General features: G+C 47.4%; 1 protein-coding gene and 1 long non-coding RNA gene across 2 annotated transcripts in view; both read right to left on the bottom strand.

Annotated features, from left to right (window-relative positions):
• Window positions 1–12002: 12002 nt before the first annotated feature.
• LOC106809689 lies at window positions 12003–15852 on the bottom strand. The gene is made up of 2 exons (XR_001393897.1): window positions 12405–15852; window positions 12003–12355 (listed from the first exon to the last, which is right to left on the bottom strand). It is a non-coding gene; the product is annotated as an uncharacterized LOC106809689 (long non-coding RNA).
• A 3614-nt stretch (window positions 15853–19466) lies between these two features.
• LOC106809683 (tyrosine-protein phosphatase non-receptor type 9-like) overlaps window positions 19467–19835 on the bottom strand; it is a 15134-nt gene continuing 14765 nt past the window's right edge. The window contains exon 9 of the mRNA XM_014812852.1: window positions 19467–19754. Coding sequence (XP_014668338.1) covers window positions 19528–19754 — 227 coding nt within the window. The 3' untranslated portion in view covers window positions 19467–19527. The remainder of the gene's footprint in view (window positions 19755–19835) is intronic.

Here is a 19835-nt window from a genome sequence, read left to right as displayed (position 1 = left end):
TCTAAAGCGTCGTAAGAAATATAGTCTAAAGCGTCGAGAGAAATATAGTCTAAAGCGTCGTGAGAAATATAGTCTAAAGCGTCGTAAGAAACATAGTCTAAAGCGTCGTAAGAAATATAGTCTAAAGCGTCGTGAGAAATATAGTCTAAAGCGTCGTAAGAAATATAGTCTAGTAAAGCGTCGTAAGAAATATAGTCTAAAGCGTCGTAAGAAATATAGTCTAAACTAAAACGTCGTGAGAAATGGTCACTCAATCGTCGTAAAAAGTTAACTCTAAAACGTCGTAGGAAACATAATCTAAAGCGTCGTAAGAAATATAGTCTAAACTAAATCGTCGTAGGAAATTAACTCTAACGCGTCGTAAGAAATATAGTCTAAACTAAAGCGTCGTGAGAAATGGTCACTCAATCGTCGTAAAAATGTAACTCTAAAACGTCGTAGGAAACATAATCTAAAGCGTCATAAGAAACATAGTCTAAAGCGTCGTAAGAAATATAATCTAAAGCGTCGAAAGAAATGCTTGCTAAATTGTCCTAAAAAATAATCGCAAATGGCGCGTAACAAAACGTCCTTATATATATTGTTCAGAACAAATTAGTAAACAATACGAATATTGCACATCATAATAAGCATCAGTGTCTGGAAATAATATAATTAGTTGGTTAGAGGTAAGCGTGGGGAGTAAATGCGGTGTCATAGTTTGAGTCACAATGGTAATTGACGTGTCTGTGTGTGCGCGTGCGTGCATATGCGTGCTCAGTCATGTATCATTTTCTATATACGTGCGTGTATGTGTATGTCGTGTGTGTGTGCGTGTGCGTGCATGTAAGAGAGTGTATGCGGGTGTGTGTGTGTGTGTGTGTGTGTGTGTCTGCGGCGGTATTCGCGCACGCGCGTATTTGTACGTATGTACCGCATCTAACCAGGTGTATATAAATATATATATATATATATATATATATATATATAGAGATAGATAGATATGTTGTCAGAGGATAGATAGTAACAATTCACATATATAATCAAAACTGTATAAAAACACACACAGTATAACAGTATAAATTTTCTATACGTTGCTTATTTAAATTCGTGTTATTGTACATTCCATAATGTAAGATGAAAGTGACACGCAACTGATATGTTAGAATGGAACGTGTTAAGCGTTATAATTGGGTGTAAGTGGCACGTCTAAAGCTACATGTAAATGATTATTGCCTGTATTTGAGAGTGCGTAACTGCGTAAGTAGAACTTAGTCATGCGTGGAGTGTAATGAAGATCGGGACGTAGATCCACTGCCACTACCCCCTCCCCCCGCGCATTTGACGAGCTTATCACTAGATGCTATTAAGCTATTAAAGTTAGCGATAAACTAGTAGAACTACGTAGCTAGTAGTAGTAGCTGTATGTTCGTACATAGAGAGCCACGATAAAGTAGAAATATGTGATTATAGAATTAAGACATTTTTCAATTCAGTTATATTTTGTGCACGTATATCAGTGTGGCGCCCGTGCGTGTTGGCGTAACGTCACATGCGCATTCGTTATCAACATGGTTACCGCACGAAAACACCTCGGAAAACTTTAGTAATGCTTTGGTTGTATTATATAACAAGAGCTAATAATACCTATAGAATTATTAGCTCTTGATAATAAGCTATTTAGTTAGGGCTTTGGTTGATATGGTTTAAACTATTTATTAGGCATTCCGCTGTTGAGAGCCCTTGAAGACTAGAAGTGAAACGATAATGATTTAATTATTATCTAGGCATGATAATGCACTTCCATGATATAGAAACAATAAAGTAAATAGTTAAGACATCGCAAGTTCACATGTCATAACTTTTGCGCACGAACTGATTGGCAAAAAGTATTCCTTTTTGGACTTACGATAGTTAAAAGTATTTATGTTGTTTTCAAAAAACCGGGAGAGAGGAGGGGGAGTGTGAGAGGGAGAGAGAAAGAGGAGGAAGAAAGGGGGAGGCGGAGGGAGATTAGGGAGATAACGAAAGGAGAGAATATTAGAAAGAATAATCAAAATTAAACGTGAATGAGGGATAAGAAACAATGATACATGCTACAGACATGCATGGGGGGAGTCGTGGACGGAGAGAACAGGTATAGGACCGCGAGAGTACCCGACATCACCTACTGCAAATACTACCGTGATTTTCACCGACCATGATTGTGAGGACGGCTACATCTACGGGTCTTATGAATAAGGATCCTTACGTAAAAGGCCGCCACCACTGAGCTGCCACGCTTACTGGACCTAGCGAGGAATGTGTATATATATATCAGAGGTTAATATTGACAAACAATTTGAAACGATATATGGAACGATGCACGGTACTCGGACAGTGAAAGACAAACGCATGTGTTAAGACGCAACCATATTAGCCATTCGTTCAGCGTTCAGACGCCTAGAATGTCTCGCATGTGGGTTCTAGCGCTTGAATATCTGGCCTCTTAAAATAAAATACCATTTGAATGAAGGCGAGAATTGCTATAGATATCATTCCATTACTACGCGGGCCTAAAATGGCTTGCTAACGCGAACGAATTTTCATCTACTCAAACGCTAGAAACACCCCCACCACACACACACACCCCTCAAATGATCAAGCAGCACACAGCAGGTAGTACGGTGACTGTACGTGATCATATCACAAATTTATCGTTCGTGACCGGTGTTAGCGCGTGGCTGCATTGCGCAACGGAAACGAATCGAATACAATAGGCAAGATGCGCAATTTACTATATCACCTGTAGTAGTCGATGCTTGCGTGTAACCGATGCTACTGCATATATACTCGGATCGATAAGGAGCTATACTAGGTGTGAAGCCGTAAGTGTACTATTTATTGGCGAGTCAACTTCGTTCCGCTTTAGAGCTGAAATTCACTGCTTGCGTTCATAATAGCGCTCCTAAACTCTTATGATGCGCACAACATATACAACAATATTTGTCATAAGAAGAATCTTCCTATGACAAATAGTGTAATAGGAGAGCCTATATGCGTATGTCGTATTTGTCATAGATGCTAGCAGAACACTTACAGGCTGGATATTAACCGCCTGTTCCAATCTTCCCGCTATAGATGACTCGAGAGAACGTTTATTAAATATTATTAAAAGGTTATTATACTCGACGGATAGAAGTACGAGGTAAATTCCGAGTGGTTAGAAAAAATATACCGGACGACTTCCTTCTGAGTAACCATCGCCACACTAAAGCCGTGTACGTGCGTCTTGCAGGCCCTTTGCGAGTCAGGTGACTCCGTAGCTGGGTGAGTCAGACACACAGCCGTACCCGATACACCGACGACAGTCACGCGCTTCTTGAACACGTATGCCTTTCTCGAAACGTCGTTCCTGCCACAACGCGACCGCAACGACAATGGGTTCCCTTGGAACGTTTACTCAAACCTGCATACAGCGGCCGCTCGAGAGAAAAACCGCAAAAAATTGGCGCTTGCGGCCGTTCAAGATGGATTCACTGCGTGCCTTTCTCTCCGGGGATTTCCTTATAAGGGATTTCCTCCGCTCCAACTACAAGTAGTCGAGGCGTGTATAGTCGCATGTGGGTGTCCCGGCGTGCGCGCGGGGCAGCGGCGGGAGGGGGTGGTGAAGGGGGTGGGTGGCTGTGGGTTAGAGGCGGGCTGGTTCGGCTAGCATGTCCAGTACGTCCCAGTCTCGATACTGACCGATGACCTCGTATCCCAGATAGACCAGGAACTCCTTCCTCGACGATATGAGTCGCTTCCGGAGCTGCGCCGACCGATCGCCGCGCCCCCTCGTGCGCTGCTCCTTACCGTGCGACGTCGCCACGCCGCCGTCCGTCGTCGGCCAGCGCAATCCGACGTCGCTCTGTCGGCGATCGCGGTACGGAGAGAAGGCCGACGTCGGCGTGTGCTGCCATGCGTCGTCGTCGTCGCGCGCGCTGCCGACCAGGTCGACGCCAGAGTCCGACGCCGAACTGCTGCCCATCGGCGACTTCGGCGCGCCGTGAGCAAGGTGTCCGCACGGGGGCGCCACTGCGTCGTCGCTCCAGCTGCGCTCGTAGTCACGCGCGGGGATGGGAACCCAGGCGGACGCGTCGGCGGCGGCGAAAGCGGTTGTCGTCGTCGTCGGTCGGCAATGCCGACGTAGCTCTTCTTCGATGTACTGACCGAGAGTGACGCCTTTTTCTCCTCCTCCTCCTCCTCTTCCTCCTCCTCCTCCTCCACCTTCACCTCCCCCTCCTCCACTTCCTCCACCTCCTATTCTTACCCCTCCTCCTCCTTCCCCTCTCCCTCCACCCCAACCTCCTCCTCCGTCCTCTCCGTCGTCGTCTCTCCTCCTCTTCCTCGCTCTCAGCCAGGCTTCCTCGCCCCCAGACGTGCCGACGGCTGTCCCCGGCTCGAGCCGACAGCTGATGGTGCTGCGCAGCGCCTCCTGCCGGTAGTCGCGGCATAGCGACAGCTGCCACTGCCAGCTGCGGCAGTGGTCGACCGAGTACGGCTTGATGGGGGAGTCTACTGGAAGCTCGTAGCTCAGGAAGAGTCGCTCGCAGTCTGCATCCATCGTGTCAACGCCGACAGCAGTCACGAGGGCCGTTGCGGTAGATGTTCTCAGGTAAGTCCGCACCTCCGTAGATGCAAGCTTTCCGTTACAGTCACGAGAGGGCGTTGCGGTAGATGTTCACAGGTAAATCCGCACCTCCGTAGATGCTGGCTTCCCGTTACGGTCGCGAGAGGACGTTGCGGTAGATGTTCACAGGTAAGTCCGCACCTCCGTAGATGCAAGCTTCCCGTTACGGTCGCGAGAGGGCGTTGCGGTAGATGTTCACAGGTAAGTCCGCACCTCCGTAGATGCTGGCTTCCCGTTACGGTCGCGAGCGGGCGTTGCGGTAGATGTTCACAGGTAAGTCCGCACCTCTGTAGATGCTGGCTTCTCGTTACGGTCGCGAGCGGGCGTTGCGGTAGATGTTCACAGGTAAGTTTGCACCTTCTGCAGGTGCTGTCCTTCCGTTACAGTCGCGAGAGGGCGCTTCAAAAAAGCTGTTCACGGGTAGACCACCCGGAGACGCTGGCCTACCGCTACGGAATTCTCCTCCAAGAGTTTCTACCGCTCGTACAGGATGCGGCAGAATTAGTGTGCGTAATTTTGTCCGTGCGCGGCGGTCGTGCGACGCGACAACGACAGAGCAAACGTTACTCGTGTCGAGCTGGGGTCACTCGTGCCGCACAGGGGTCACTCGGGTCGAGCTGGGGTAACTCATGTCGCGTTGGGGTCACTTGTGTCGCGCTGGGGTCACTCGTGTCGCGCTGGGGTCACTCGTCGAGAATCACTCGTATGCGTGATCACTCATCACTCGCTGCGATAGTGTCACCTAAAAATGTGACACTTACCTTTCTATTAATCGTTGACACGGCGGCAAAGGTGCCATGCACCTTTGCAACACGTGTGTTATATTCGTTGACACAGAGGCAAAGGTGTCACGCACCTATGCGACACTAATGATGGTTGATAAGTTGTAAAGTTGCCACATGTAGATGCGTCACCTAGCTCATATTCGCTGACACGACCGTAAAATTGTCACGCACATTTGCGTCACTTGTGTTACATTAGCTGACACAGTAGCAAAGGTGTCAAGAACTTATGCGACATTTATAATCGTTGACAAGTTGTAAAATTGCCACGCGCAATGCGTCACCTATCTTGTATTCGCCGACACGACGGTAAAATTGTTACGCACCCATGCGACACTTGTGTAACATTAGCTTGCAAAGTAACAAAGGTGTCACGAACTTATGCAGACAATTATCTCATATTCGCGGACACGGCGGGAAAATTATCACGCACCTGTGCGACACCGATCTACGCGTGCGCTCTCTCTAGACGCTGTGGTGAATCAAATTCTCGTGGCGGAAAATTGTTTCGATGGCGGAGCCTTCGCTCGATCGTCGCCCGTCGTCCTACCTTCTCACCTCACACCGTCGATCGGTCATCCACCAGCCCCGCATGCGCTGCCACAGCGTGTCACTGACGATTCACTGATGATTCACTGACATCGCCGCGTTACCGCGATTGCTCGCGTAGGTCTGCCAACGCGCCGCGACGTCACTGCAGATGCGCGATGACGTCACTGCCGCCCGCGTGCGCGACTCGGCGACTCGGCGTGTGACGATGGCGACGTCACGCGCGCGAGCATGCGATACGACGCGCGCAGGTGAGCACGCGCACGTGAAAGCGATACACGCACGCACGCACGCACACATGCACGCACGCGTTCGGAAAGCGGAGTGGTTACGCTCTCCGAGTTGTTGTTTCCAACCGGCGCATGCAACAGGTGTTACAATCGCAACAACAACAACGACATCAACAACAACAACAACAACACTTACAGCAGCAGCAGCAGCAGCGACAGCTGCAGCAACAGCAGCAACAACAACAAGGATGTTGGCATGTGAGATGCAAGAAGAGAGCGCACACAGGGAGACGGACACGTTGTAGAGAACGCTAGGATTGGGGGGGAGGGGGAGGGGCAGAGAGGCGGGTTGATGAAGAAGGACGCATACATGGGGATGCATGCTGGAGTGCTCGCAAAAAGGGGGGATGCACACCGTGGGGGATGCAACGCGGAGAAATGCATCGAAAGTCTTTCTCTCAGGGGGCGCAACGAAGTGCTGGACAGGGTGTGGGGAGGGATGAACCGAGTAGGTACAGGGATCGAGGCTGCAACGCACACGGATACAGGCACTATAATCATTGGCTGCGCGCAAGAGATGTCAATATAGAGGCTTCCCGATGACGTTACACTGTCACGTCACAATGCAAGCAGTACTTTACCAGTGGGTATTTCCCGCCAGTCCTACGATACGCAACGTAATATCTCTCTCTATATATATATCTTCTATCTATATAATAATTTGAGTAGTTTGTTCCTGCATAACCTCTAGGCGCGTGCACGAATCCGGCTGAAATTGTTCGTGCTTCATTCCTACGCATCAGGTTCGATTCTAACACTTTGCTTTTTGTAATTTATTGGGTTAAATGTTAAAAAAAAACATATTTAGAAAATCTAATGGAAAATCTTCCTGGAAAACATGCACGATTATGTTCACTTCCACTAGGTGCGCTGGCTGTAGACTTACAAACACGCAACCACAGGCTAAGGGATACAGTAGTCTGTCACGTAACCTTGCAGTGAATTCGCCAGGGCACACGCGCTGGATGTGGAATCAAGTCTTCCCCCACCTGCACGCTCGCACTCAGCGCATATCTATCTATCTATCTATCTATCTATCTATCTATCTATCTATCTATCTATCTATCTATCCATTCATCAAAGTAAACCTGCTGAGCCCTTTGACCTTGCGATGAAAGGCACTCAAAATCAATTAGGGGTTTCACGCCCGCTTAAGGTCCACCTCTGGACAAGTTTGAAGTTGCCTACCTCTAACGGTTGCAGACAGACAGACACACACACACACACGCACCACGCCACACACACACGCCCACGCGCGCGCGCACACACACACACCCCACACACACACACACACACACACACACACACACACATACACACACGGCGCGCGCGCGCACACACACACACACACACACACACACAAACACACAAACGGCGCGCGAAAGCAATACGTTCCGCCTACACTACGTGCGAGGATATAAACCATTATATCGAAGCATTTGCCTACATTTTTCAAGAATCATTACTGCAGTCAAACCCCGTTAGTAGAAAATTGCCAGGCCAAGGAGAAAAATAATTGTATTAAGCGGGTTTCGTATTAACCACATATATTAGCCCCGAATTAACAAAAGAAATAAATTAATGGATTACAAGGTGTGTACAAGGTTTTTATATAGATTTTATATGTATAATTAAGCAACTTTAGTAGGCGTTAAATTGCTTCACAAATAGATACAATTACTGCAAAGCCTAAAGTCTTTATTCAATTACTACTATTCATTACTACAGTCGCACCCCGTTAGTACGAAACTGACGGGCCAAAGAAAAATAATCGTATTAAGCGGGTTCCGTATATTATATTAACCTTAATTTAAAGAGAAAAACAATGGATTAGAAGGTGTTCACAGTGTTTTATATAGAAATGAATATTCCGGGAGAGAAAATTTTATGTTAGTAACAGGATCATTGTATTATTGTCTTCGTATCAAGTCAATATTTTACTAAAAGATTACTATGAAACGGACCTACCACGTACGTGATGTTACATAGGCTATAGAGTTTAAACATAGAATACTATTTTAATAGAGTTTAAAACACATATGCACACGGTATAAGATACGCAAGACAATGCTAAGATAAAACCATACTCACAAGGCTTAGTTTTCCTCTAGGCTGCGGAGTTCTCTAGTTATGCGAGTGCGAACTAATTCGGCTGAACAACTTTATATATATAGATTTATTTTTATTTTTTATTTTTTAATGTTTATTTTGTATATTTATTCTTATGTCTTTTATCTTTTGATTTCTTATTATTTTTTACTGTTTGGGATGGGATGGGATGGCATGGGATGGCATGGCATGGCATGGGATGGGATGGCATGGGATGGCATGGCATGGCATGGGATGGGATGGGATGGAATGCGGTGCGATGGGATGCGGTGCGATGGCATGGCATGTCATGGCGTGTCATGGGATTGGCATGGGATGGGATATGGGATGGGATGGGATGACATGGAATGGGATGCGTTGCGATGGGATGGGATGGGATGCGTTGCGATGGGATGGGATGGGATGACATGGAATGGGATGCAGTGGCGTAGCTAGGATTTTTTCAGCGGGTGGGCACTGAGGGGCCTTACATTTTCGTAAGAGGGGGGGGGGAGCACAATATAAAATTTACTGAGATGTGGTTCGAACCCTCTTTCTTTGTATTAATTATACTGTTCTAACGGCATTGTTTTTAATTGAATTTTTTTTTATCAAGCATGAATTTTTAGTGGGGGGGCACCTGGGGGGAGGCACAGAAAATTTGTAGGGGGCGGCCCCCCCGTAGCCACGTCCCTGATGGAATGGATGGATGGATGCATGGATGGATGGATAGATAGTTAGATTTTTTGGGGAATTTTCCTTTCAACCAAGCGGTCACCAACTGAGTAACGCCACTGATTTCCCCGGGCAACGCCAGGTATCTCACTAGTATATATATATATTAATACGCTCTTGGTAATATATACGTAATGATGGGACACAATTAGTCGGACGGTAATAGACTGAAGTTCAACTGGTAACATTGGGGGCCAATTTAATGTCGACAACGATTTCGGCGAACGTCCTTTTTTAGACGAATCTATTGACAAATTACTAAATTAATTATTAAATGAGACGCCGACAAGTGGCGAGCCCACGTGTATTACCTGACAGAAGACAGTCATGACTCTATACTATGCTGACTCCTCTATGACTCTAATTGCACTCAAATCCGGAGGTCAAACTTTTGTTGATATGCAGTATAATGTAATCGACAAGCCATGACAGCATATCATGTCTGCAGTGCTTCATATACACAGGCTGCGGTTAACTGCACCCCATCTACGGTGCAGCGGGTAGGAATACACGCTATCAAGAGCGTATAAAGAAGGTATTCATTTTACGCTCTTGACGCTATATAGCTTATCAAGCACGCGCGCGTGCACGCTCACACGCACGCACACGGACACATACGCTGCCTCATACGCACATGCTCACACGCACGCACACGGACACATACAATCAAGAGTACATAATAGAAATTGTTCTATTATGGACTCTTGATACACTCATACTGGCACGCACGCACGCAAGCACGCAAGCACGCACGCCCACCACACACACGCGCGCACACACACACACGCGCGCGCACGCACGCACGTACGCCCCCCACCCACACCCACACGCGTACGCCCCCCCACCCACACACGCACGCGCGCACACACACGCACGCGCGCGCACACACACACGCACGCGCGCGCGCACACACGCACGCACACACGCGCACGCGCACGCACCCAGACAGATACGCGGCAAACCCAGCTAATCTGCGGTATTAGTGTTACTAATGATACATGACATAAAAAGAGAGCGGTGGCGCTGACGTAGGCCCCTGCGTCTACGCGGGGTCAGATTTCCCCCTTCACTCATCGCCTGCAACGCGAACCCGATCAAGACCTGTTGCTGTATTCTAACGAACGTCGCGCTCGCTCGAACGCGCGCCCGACCATTATCGAGTAGAATAATTGCTTACCGTTCATACGACGTATAGGTAAGTTTACCTATACGGCTTCTACTGTGTGCTTCTACTATGTAGGCTTTCTACTGAAAGGTGCTCCTCGCGTTGCGGTGCGTGCATCATGCATATGTATAACATATGGCATATATATATATATCGCGCGCGCAAGCCGCTGCGGTTACTTTTGATCAATATATACTGCGAGACGGCTGGGTTTCGTCGGCAAACGTCGGCATACGTCACCTTTACTTCTCCTCCTCCTCCTGCTGCTACATTCATCCCGCAGATATAACGATATACACGCACGCACGCACGCACGCCGGCACACACGCAGGCAGGAATATGCACGCACGCACGCCTGCACACACGCAGGCAGGCATATGCACGCACGCACGCCGGCACACACGCAAGCAGGCATGCACGCACGCACGCACGTCGGCACGCACGCACGCACGCCGGCACGCACGCACGCCGGCACACATGCAGACAGGCATGCATGCACGCACGCACGCACGCACGCACACCGGCACGCACGCACGCACGCGCGTCTCACCCGTGCCTATAGGGATGGATGGATTGTCGGGGCTGCAGCTTTCGTGGTAGGTGGGCCGGAGAAAGAAATGCCTACACAATTTAGGCGAAACAAATAATGCGCAACATTATAGCTAAAATTACACAAGAGTAAAATGTATTTATTTTTGATAAATTCGCCAAGATAAGCAACCGTTTCGACAACTGCTGTATAGTTGTCGTTGTCAGGCTGAACGGGGATAATATAAAATTAGATGAATCAATTTCAAAAACTATATATACGTGTATATATATATATAACAAAATAATTACTTAAACCTAATCTTGTATTTTTTGGCATACTTTTTAAAAAACAGATAGAGCTTTTGGTTGTATTACAACAATAGTGTGCGTTATAGGTTTAACATATAGAATCTTGAGATATATGGGCTTAATATATTTAAATTTAATTAATGTATAATTAATATAGTTACTGTTAATATAAATTATTAATATTCAATATATATAGGAATAACACATTGAGATAGCCGGCCACTCGTGAACAAACGCCACTGTGACAATAAAAACGTAGAACAGATGTTATGTAATATAATGAGATAATGCATCGCTATATATACGCATCAAATAAAATATATATGGAATAAATGTTTGCATGCAAAACCCACTCTCTGTTTGGATACAGATCAGGAGTAGATAATAGGGAACCCTATTATCTACTCCCGATACAGATAGATAGATAGATAAATAGATTAGAGGAGAGAAAAGCGATGATGGAGAGAAAGATGACACGAGAGGAGATAAGAGATCGGATTGATCGAAGAGAGACCTTCGAGAGAGACGAGAGAAGATATTATTATAATCTATAAAGATAGAGAGAGGACAGAAGAGATAGCTCTGATTAGATAAGTTATATTGATAGATAGATCGGTATTATACAAACAGCGGACGGACAGACGGTCGAGCAACACGAACGAACGGACGGACAGACAGACGGACGGACAGACGGATAAAAGAGGGCCGTAGCCCATGAATGTGAACAAGGAGCAGTTGGACCCCACATATGGTGACAAATAAAAGCCTAATAAATAAATATAAACGATGCTAAAATTAGTGTAAATCATCACGTCATCACCCGCTGAACCTCCCAACCCCACCCCACCCAACCCACACAAACCCACCCCGCCACCAATGGCTTGCGCGGCGGCTAGACAAAACGAAACAGTCAAAACGCGATCTATGTTTGAATTACTGGCTTTATTTGTAGTCCTAATTATTATACGAACGATTTCAAATCAGCTGTGCATTATAAACAAGCCAACACCTGTGGTGGTGATGTACGTGCACACGTAGTTGTCAGCCGTATCGCCGCCACACATACACCAGTGCACGACGTACGGCACCCATGCGCGCACACCACATAACGAGCATTAGTCTGCAAACATCGCTACAATTTCGGCGCTCCCTCCACCTGGTCAATCATGCGACGCACGCTACAGCACGCGCGGCGTGCGGCGCGCACACACACAAACACACACATCACACACACACCACACACACACACACACACACACACACACACACGCACGCACTCAACGGACACATACCGACACCACGCGCGGAGCAGCGACGCACGCGACCACGCACGCACGCACACACACACCGACGCTGGCTCGAAAACACAAAAGCACAAAAAATGACAGTAGATGAAATAAATAATGACGCGGCCCGGCGGGGATGCTAGTGCAGGAATATAAACCAGGCACCAATTAATACTAATTAGTGCGGATTACAATTAGTACTAATTAGTATCTTTATAGCAGGAATAAATAATCACAAACCTGTAATTATTTACTCCTGTTTATAGTATAGCTATGAGCGACTGTCCCCCTGCGATAGAGGGCACGGCGACAGTTCGCTCGCGGGACTTTGTGCATACGTTAGCGGCTTCCTTCACCCCTTCTCCCCTCACTCACACCAGCAACCACGGCTCTTCGCACGCACTACTCGTATTCCTTACTGCTTGCAACTTCTCACCGATTCCATCGACTTCCCTTGCCTATCCTATCGGCTCCTCATACAGCGTGTCTGTTGCTCTCACAAACACTCGTCCCTCAATCTTGCTCAATTCTCGAATCGCACCCCAACATCTCCCCACGTACTTTCCCAGCACCTCACTGGTCCCCATCTCTCCTTTTATACATACCTCGCAACATACCTTGCCTCTTTCAGTCATACCCTACCCATTCCCTACGCAATTTACGTACCCCTCGGTACCCCATCGACTATCCACTCCACACAGCTTCGCTTAACACACCGTGCATTTCTCTTTCGCGCGCGCGCTCGTATGCGCTCTTTCTCCGTCTCTCCATCTATCCCTCCCGCACTCCGTTTCGTTTCCCCTCCCTCTCTTGCCATTTGTTTCCTCATGCCGCACGTGTGCACGCGAAATCAGCCGAGTTTGCACGCCCGTTACAGGCCACATACACACGCGCGCGCACGCAGAACGCACACGAGCACGCGCACGCACACGCACACGCACACGCACACACACACAGAAAGTAAGCCCCCTTCCCTCCCTTCCCCGCCGCGGCTTAGACACTGCTACGAAATACACGATTAAATACTGGTAGACTATATAATCAAACATTCTGTAAACATTAAAGAAAATAAATGTTTTTAGGGGGGGGGGGTCAGTCACATTCTCCGCTTTTAAACCTGTCTACCCTGCATATATACCTCAGTGTAAATAGTTTCAGCAGTTACAGTAGGGTTTTCGATATTTAATTTTTTTTTTATAAATTCATACGCAACTCGAACGTTTTTTTATAGACTGACAACACACAGTCAAAGTTTCTGTTCACTGTCGAGTAACAGTGGCAGCGAACACGAAAAGTGTTGTAACTCTATAAGCAATGTCAAAGACCTACATTACAAATGTATATTCAGAAAAACACAAGAACACTCAAAAAATTACATACCAGAATATGAAAAATATATGCCGAAATCAATAATATAACAGTTATACTACTTTTGAGACGTACACCGTGAAAACACAATAATTTATACAACACTATATACTATTTACAGTTAACTACAGCTTATACATAACAAGTTCAGGGTCCGTGTCATGTTAAAATGCTATTGGACTATCAAAACCGATCTAGAGGCCCTCGCTGGCAGTAGGCCTAACGACCAACCGACTACGCAGCAAATACACGGAACATTTACCACATTTTTTGGATAACAAACGCCAAACATCATCCTTCGGTGGGTATATACTATATAATCCAAAATGGCCGCACACGCATGGATAATATATGATACAATAATGTAACCCAACAAGATTAGGAAATCTAGACTAGAGTATAGACATTATTGTATCTTCTAGGATAATATCGGCTAAGTAATTAAGTCGCCGTGAAATCTTCAACAATTCCCGCTCTCGGAGCGCGGTTTATGTCGACACGGAGGGCGAAGATTAAAGAGAACGTTAAACTTTTCCTGGAGATATAGAAGATGACAGATCGATCGCGCTCATCAAAGCATTCCAACACCAGCACTACATGGGGATATGTACGGACAACGTGTGTGAACTGTGAACCGTTCTCAGGGGGGGGGGGGGGTGAGACAACCAACCAGAGATGTAAACAAGAATCCCTGAAACGCGAAAGAATTTCTAGCACACGATTCGATGCTGAGCAACGTCAACACGTGGGCCTAGTCTAGTCCTAACCAGCTCTATCCAGCCACGAATGCATACATCTTACTCTCACGTCTCAACCGGCCAGTGTTAGCCAGTAATCTGAAAGTACGGAACGTGGGGAAGACAGCAATCGAGAGTCGATCACGAGAATCGATGGCTATTCCAGACATGAGAGAAACGCTACCGATCATTAAAACCAACTCTGACACGCGTTACAGGATGAGACCAAAGCAGCAAAATCAAACGGTGCCGCGAGGGCGGCAGATCGCAAAGTTCAATCGCGAAACCAAACATTTGAGAGGAACCGAGGTATTGGGATCTCTGTTTCAGTCAAATAGCTTTCCACGTACATGAACGGCAATAAATTTTCTAGGGGGGCAGGGTGTTAATTTTCTTTGTAAGCGATTGACTGTTAGCATATATTACCACGAAGCTAAGCATACCGATAGCAGTACAATCTGCAGATAAGTTCGTGATATTACTTTGCTAATGTAAAAATCACAGTCTCAAATACACTGCCCCTGACTCACGAGCTCACAGCAATTGAGACGCTGACTGCTTCTGCTAGATCTCTGAAAAACCAGGCCCTGGAAAACCAAAGAAACTCCAAAGGGCACTGACCGGGAAAGTCATCACAAGAATACACAAAACCTAGTACTGACGTCATCCGTAGTTATTAACCAACGGCTGTTACACTAGTCGTCGCATTCTGCGGAGAACTTTCTAGAAGCAACAAGCTTATTTCCTAGTTCCTTATTACTCTTACATTAGATTCAAACTCTCCACAAGCTAGAGAATAGCATGTGCACCATCCACAACCTGAGCTACATCGGTTTCTATGGTGAAATAAAAGTGAACTATACTCGCCTAATGGCGCTGCTCTAAAATAAGGAAATTGGTAAAAAAAAATCAGTAAGTGGACTCTTACATTAGATTCAAACTCTCCACAAGCTAGAGAATAGCATGTGCACCATCCACAACCAGAGCTACATCTGTTTCTATGGTGAAATAAAAGTGAACTATACTCGCCTAATGTCGCTGCTCTGAAATAAGGAAATGGGTCTAAAAATAAGGAAATGGGTCTAAAAAATAAGCAAGTGTACTCTTAATTACACTTAAACTCTCTACTACAAGTTTAAATGTGATGTAAGAATCCAGATGCAGATTTATAACAGGTTGTGGATGGTGCACATGCTATACTCTAGCTTGTGGAGAGTTTGAATGTAATGTAAGAGTGCACTTACTTATTTTTGAAAATGAGGAACTAGGAACTAGGAAATAGCTTCACGCACATCCGCTGACAAAATTTGTTTCCCCACTTGAGTTCCGGACCCACTATAGATAGTGTTTTGTAATATATGGTTCGTATATATATGGTTGGATTATAGTTAGTGTTCAGGTACGGGTTAGGGTTAGGGTAAAGCCTGTCGCACACGCTGTGTTTTGTGCTGCAGCACAAAACACAGCGTGTGCGCATGCAAACGCATCGATTTCTTGCGTGTGGAAAATATCACACGTGTTTGATATTTTCTTCCACGTGTGGCAGATTGAACAGCGTGTGCGGAGTGGCTGTGTCAATTTCCACACTCAATTCGCTTTGTTCGCTTGATTGTTCGCTTGGACGCATTGTATTTTTTTCTCAGCTCGCAGCTCGCAGCTCGCATAACAGGCAACTCGCATAGAGGCATGTCCAAGAACTGATCGATCAAACGTCAGGTGAACGCTCTCTTCAACGACGCTCCGTGTTCAAGCGAACAATCAAGAACAATGCAAATTGAGTGTGGAACTTGACACAGCCACTCCGCACACGCTGTGCAATCTGCCACACGTGGAAGAAAATATCAAACACGTGTGATATTTTCCACACGCAAGAAATCGATGCGTTTGCATGCGCACACGCTGTGTTTTGTGCTGCGCCATCAGCCACGCGTGGCCGATGGCGCAGCACAAAACACAGCGTGTGCGGCAGGCTTTAGGGATAGGGGGTATTCATTTTACATTGTGGCTTCGAGGAAGTCGAGTGAATGGAGTGCGCTGATTGGCTGTGGTCCGGAACTCAAGTGGGGAAAAAAATTTCGCATCCCGCTGAGGGTAGAATGCTTGCAATAATGTGCGACCATGGATGCACGTGTGGCCGATCCCTACACCTGCACGGCATCAATACTATAGGCTATAAATAAATATAATAGGATGATTCTCCGAGGAGCGTTACATCATAGATATATATGTATCTATCCATACACAATGTGTACATATATCTATATATATATATATATATATCAATAGTCACATCGTATCATTTTTGATGTAACACTCCGCTTTGCGACTAGAGTACTATCATAAATAGAAATCACAACTGCAGCCGCAATACTCAGTTTACCGGAAGATTCATCAGAAACGGCGTCTCCCGGTCTGCGACCAATTAAATCATTCCTAAAACAATTTATTACAGAGAAATCTATTGTGAGTTGGAGAGACAGAGAGAAAGGGAGAGGGGAAGAAAACAAGTATTCGACTTAACGCTTTTGCTAAAAATGCAAAATCCTTAATCGCATCTAGACTTTCACGGGCCTACAACTACAAGGGGATGCAACTACAAGTAAATTTCGAAGAATTTTCAGAACTATTATTAGACTAAACATTACTGACATTATTGTCGTAGGGTGCTGCCATCTTCAGGACAAACCTACAATTATCGTCATGATTTTTCCCAAGTTTTGCCTGATGTGAAATACGATCTGCAACTAGCTGGTTCACTAACAAACCTATTAAGTGAAACAACCTTAGCGTCACGCCATGCCACCAAGCAAAACCAATGGTAAACGCTTAGACAAATGCTCAACTGTCGAATTTTTACTCGTCGTGAAACGCATTCAAAATGTTATTCCTCGCGCTCCTCCTACATTCACTTTGAGGCAGTTAAACCTTAATTGCAATTGTTCGTGGAAAATCTCCCGTGTCGTATCTGATGAGTTGCAAATGCATCGACCACGAGCCACTCACACACGTTCACGCTTGCTCTGCTCCCACGCACAGGTGCCAAGTGCACGCCAGATACCTTCTAATTCACCCATAAATGACACCCTATCTCCTCGCCCATCTTCTAACTCACCAATAAATGCTATCCCCATTGCCCCTCATCTTATTATAGCCGTGGATTCTATTTACAATAAAGTAAAAATCAGAAAATATGGTCGATACGCACACACACATACACATCTGCAATAGTCACTACACGGGAGTGAAAATGTACACACGACGCATGTACAGGCATTGGGGGAGGGGAAAGATTTCATGATAAGTAAGTAATTGTCACGAGTATACATGATTCCGAAATAAAAGCGCAATCGCCTAACGCACTACCGAGAGAGCACTAAGCCACGACACTAACATATAACATAACTGCGATCATTCCCAGAAACTCCCGTTCCGACCCTGCGCGTGACAACGCTTAATTGACCGAAAGAGTCCGGCACCCGATATTGACCCACGGAGCACCTTACGACCGGTGGGAAAATTAGAATGGATCTATGACTCTGACAACAGCCAACAACCGACCATCCATGTCTGCAAGCTCTTGGTGCTATTATGACAACTACATCTACGCGGGACAACCAGCTGCTCCACTCCTCCTGTTCCACCACCTCCTCCACCTCCTCCAGCTCCACCTCCTCCTCCTCCACCTCCTACTCCTCCGCATTTAGTGTAGTACGAGGAAACAGCGTGTAGTAAAGACGACGGCGTAGATCATACGAGCAAAAGAAACGGGAAAACACCTCGTGAAAATATTCAAAGCTACGAAGCAGAAGCTATTATACGGTAGCAAACACACTATCAGATCTTCGTTTTTCACGTGGAATGCGTGTAAGGTAACAACACCTTCTGATGGTCGCAGCGGGGGCACCGCACGCTTGCAAGGGTATCTATCTCGCAGTCATACAAGTACCTCACCGATGCAGACGTGACTTCTCAGATCAATGCAGATGGGACCTCAACAATGTAACTGGAGCCTCACCGATGCAGATGGAACCTCACCGATGCAGACGTGGCATCACCGACGTAGATGAGACATCACCAGATGAGGATGTGACCTCACCTATGTAGATGGGAGCTCACAGTTGTGGGGTGACCAGACAGCTATAGTGCAAGGCTATAAAAGCACACCCAAAGAGTTTTGACTGCCGATTTTCGTCTGAGCCTCAGGTACACATGTATGCGTATGCACAGCAATGATGGATGGCACGCACGCACACACGCAGACACGCACGCAGGGGGCACACAGGCACGCACGCACGCAATTAGGCTCACACGCACCCACCAAAGAACGAAGGCATGCACACGGGTCAAGCTCGCAGCTAAAACCTGACGCCTCTGTCGCATCAGCTTCTTTCCTCGCCTTTCCTAGTCAGGCAACGCCCACGACGACGATGACGACGACGACTGCATACGCCGCACTGCAAACACGACGTAGAAAACGCCCCCGCCCCCTGGCAGTCCTCCCCCTACGTTGGCTATGCGGTTGGTGGCGGAGAGCCTCTCTCTCTCGCTCTCTCACACGCCCTGTCTGCATCCCTCCACCCGCCACCCCCCCACGGCGATTGAACACGCAGCATGGCTGCGACGCATAAGCTGAACGCGAGTAATACTGGGCGCGGTATTTGGATTCCGGAAGCGCCTCCGCCGGGGGAAACGCGCCGTCGATGATACGAAAAACAGCGACACGATGTCGGTCGGTCGGTCAGTCGGTCGCGCTCTGATCACGTACGTAGGGAGTAGCGCTGCGGGAGGGAGGTCGGCTCGGCACGGCGGCCGCGGCGGCTGAACGACGACGACGATGAGAGTGAAGCGACATCAGATCCACGTACCATGTACACGCGTACTATACACCCGCGCGGCTAGCCGCCAACGCCGCTCCCTCTCCGCGCCCCGCCGCAGAGAAGAGCAAGAGCAGCATCTCACGCGAGGCCCACGATCGCGCCGCGCGACGACGCCCGCGGCGGCGCGACCCCCGGACGCCGTCCAGCATCCTCCTCCTCCGTTGCCGCGGCGACGCCGCGTCAGTCATCGTCGTCTTCGTCGTCGTCGAAGCCCGTGAGGTCGACGTCGTCGAGGAGTCCCTCGTTGAGCGCGTACTCAATGACGGCGAGGTGGCAGAACACGTACTGGTCGGGCATCTGGATGCTGTGCGCGCGCTGCGTGCGGATCTTGCGCACGGTCGACTCGACATCGATCGTACCGACGTCAGCCAGCTGCTGTAGCGCAATGTCCAGCATGCAGAACGTACCTGCAACACACACGTGGTGAGTGAGCGAGAGAGAGAGGGAGAGGGGAAGAGGAGAGAGGGAGAGAGGGAGAGGGGGAGAGG

The sequence above is a fragment of the Priapulus caudatus genome, unplaced genomic scaffold (genome assembly GCF_000485595.1).
Source record: "Priapulus caudatus unplaced genomic scaffold, Priapulus_caudatus-5.0.1 Scaffold376, whole genome shotgun sequence".
NCBI classification, from domain to species: Eukaryota; Metazoa; Priapulida; class Priapulimorpha; order Priapulimorphida; family Priapulidae; genus Priapulus; species Priapulus caudatus.
The sequence above is the reverse complement of the archived record's forward strand: the minus strand, read 5'-3'. Positions and strand labels throughout refer to the sequence as shown.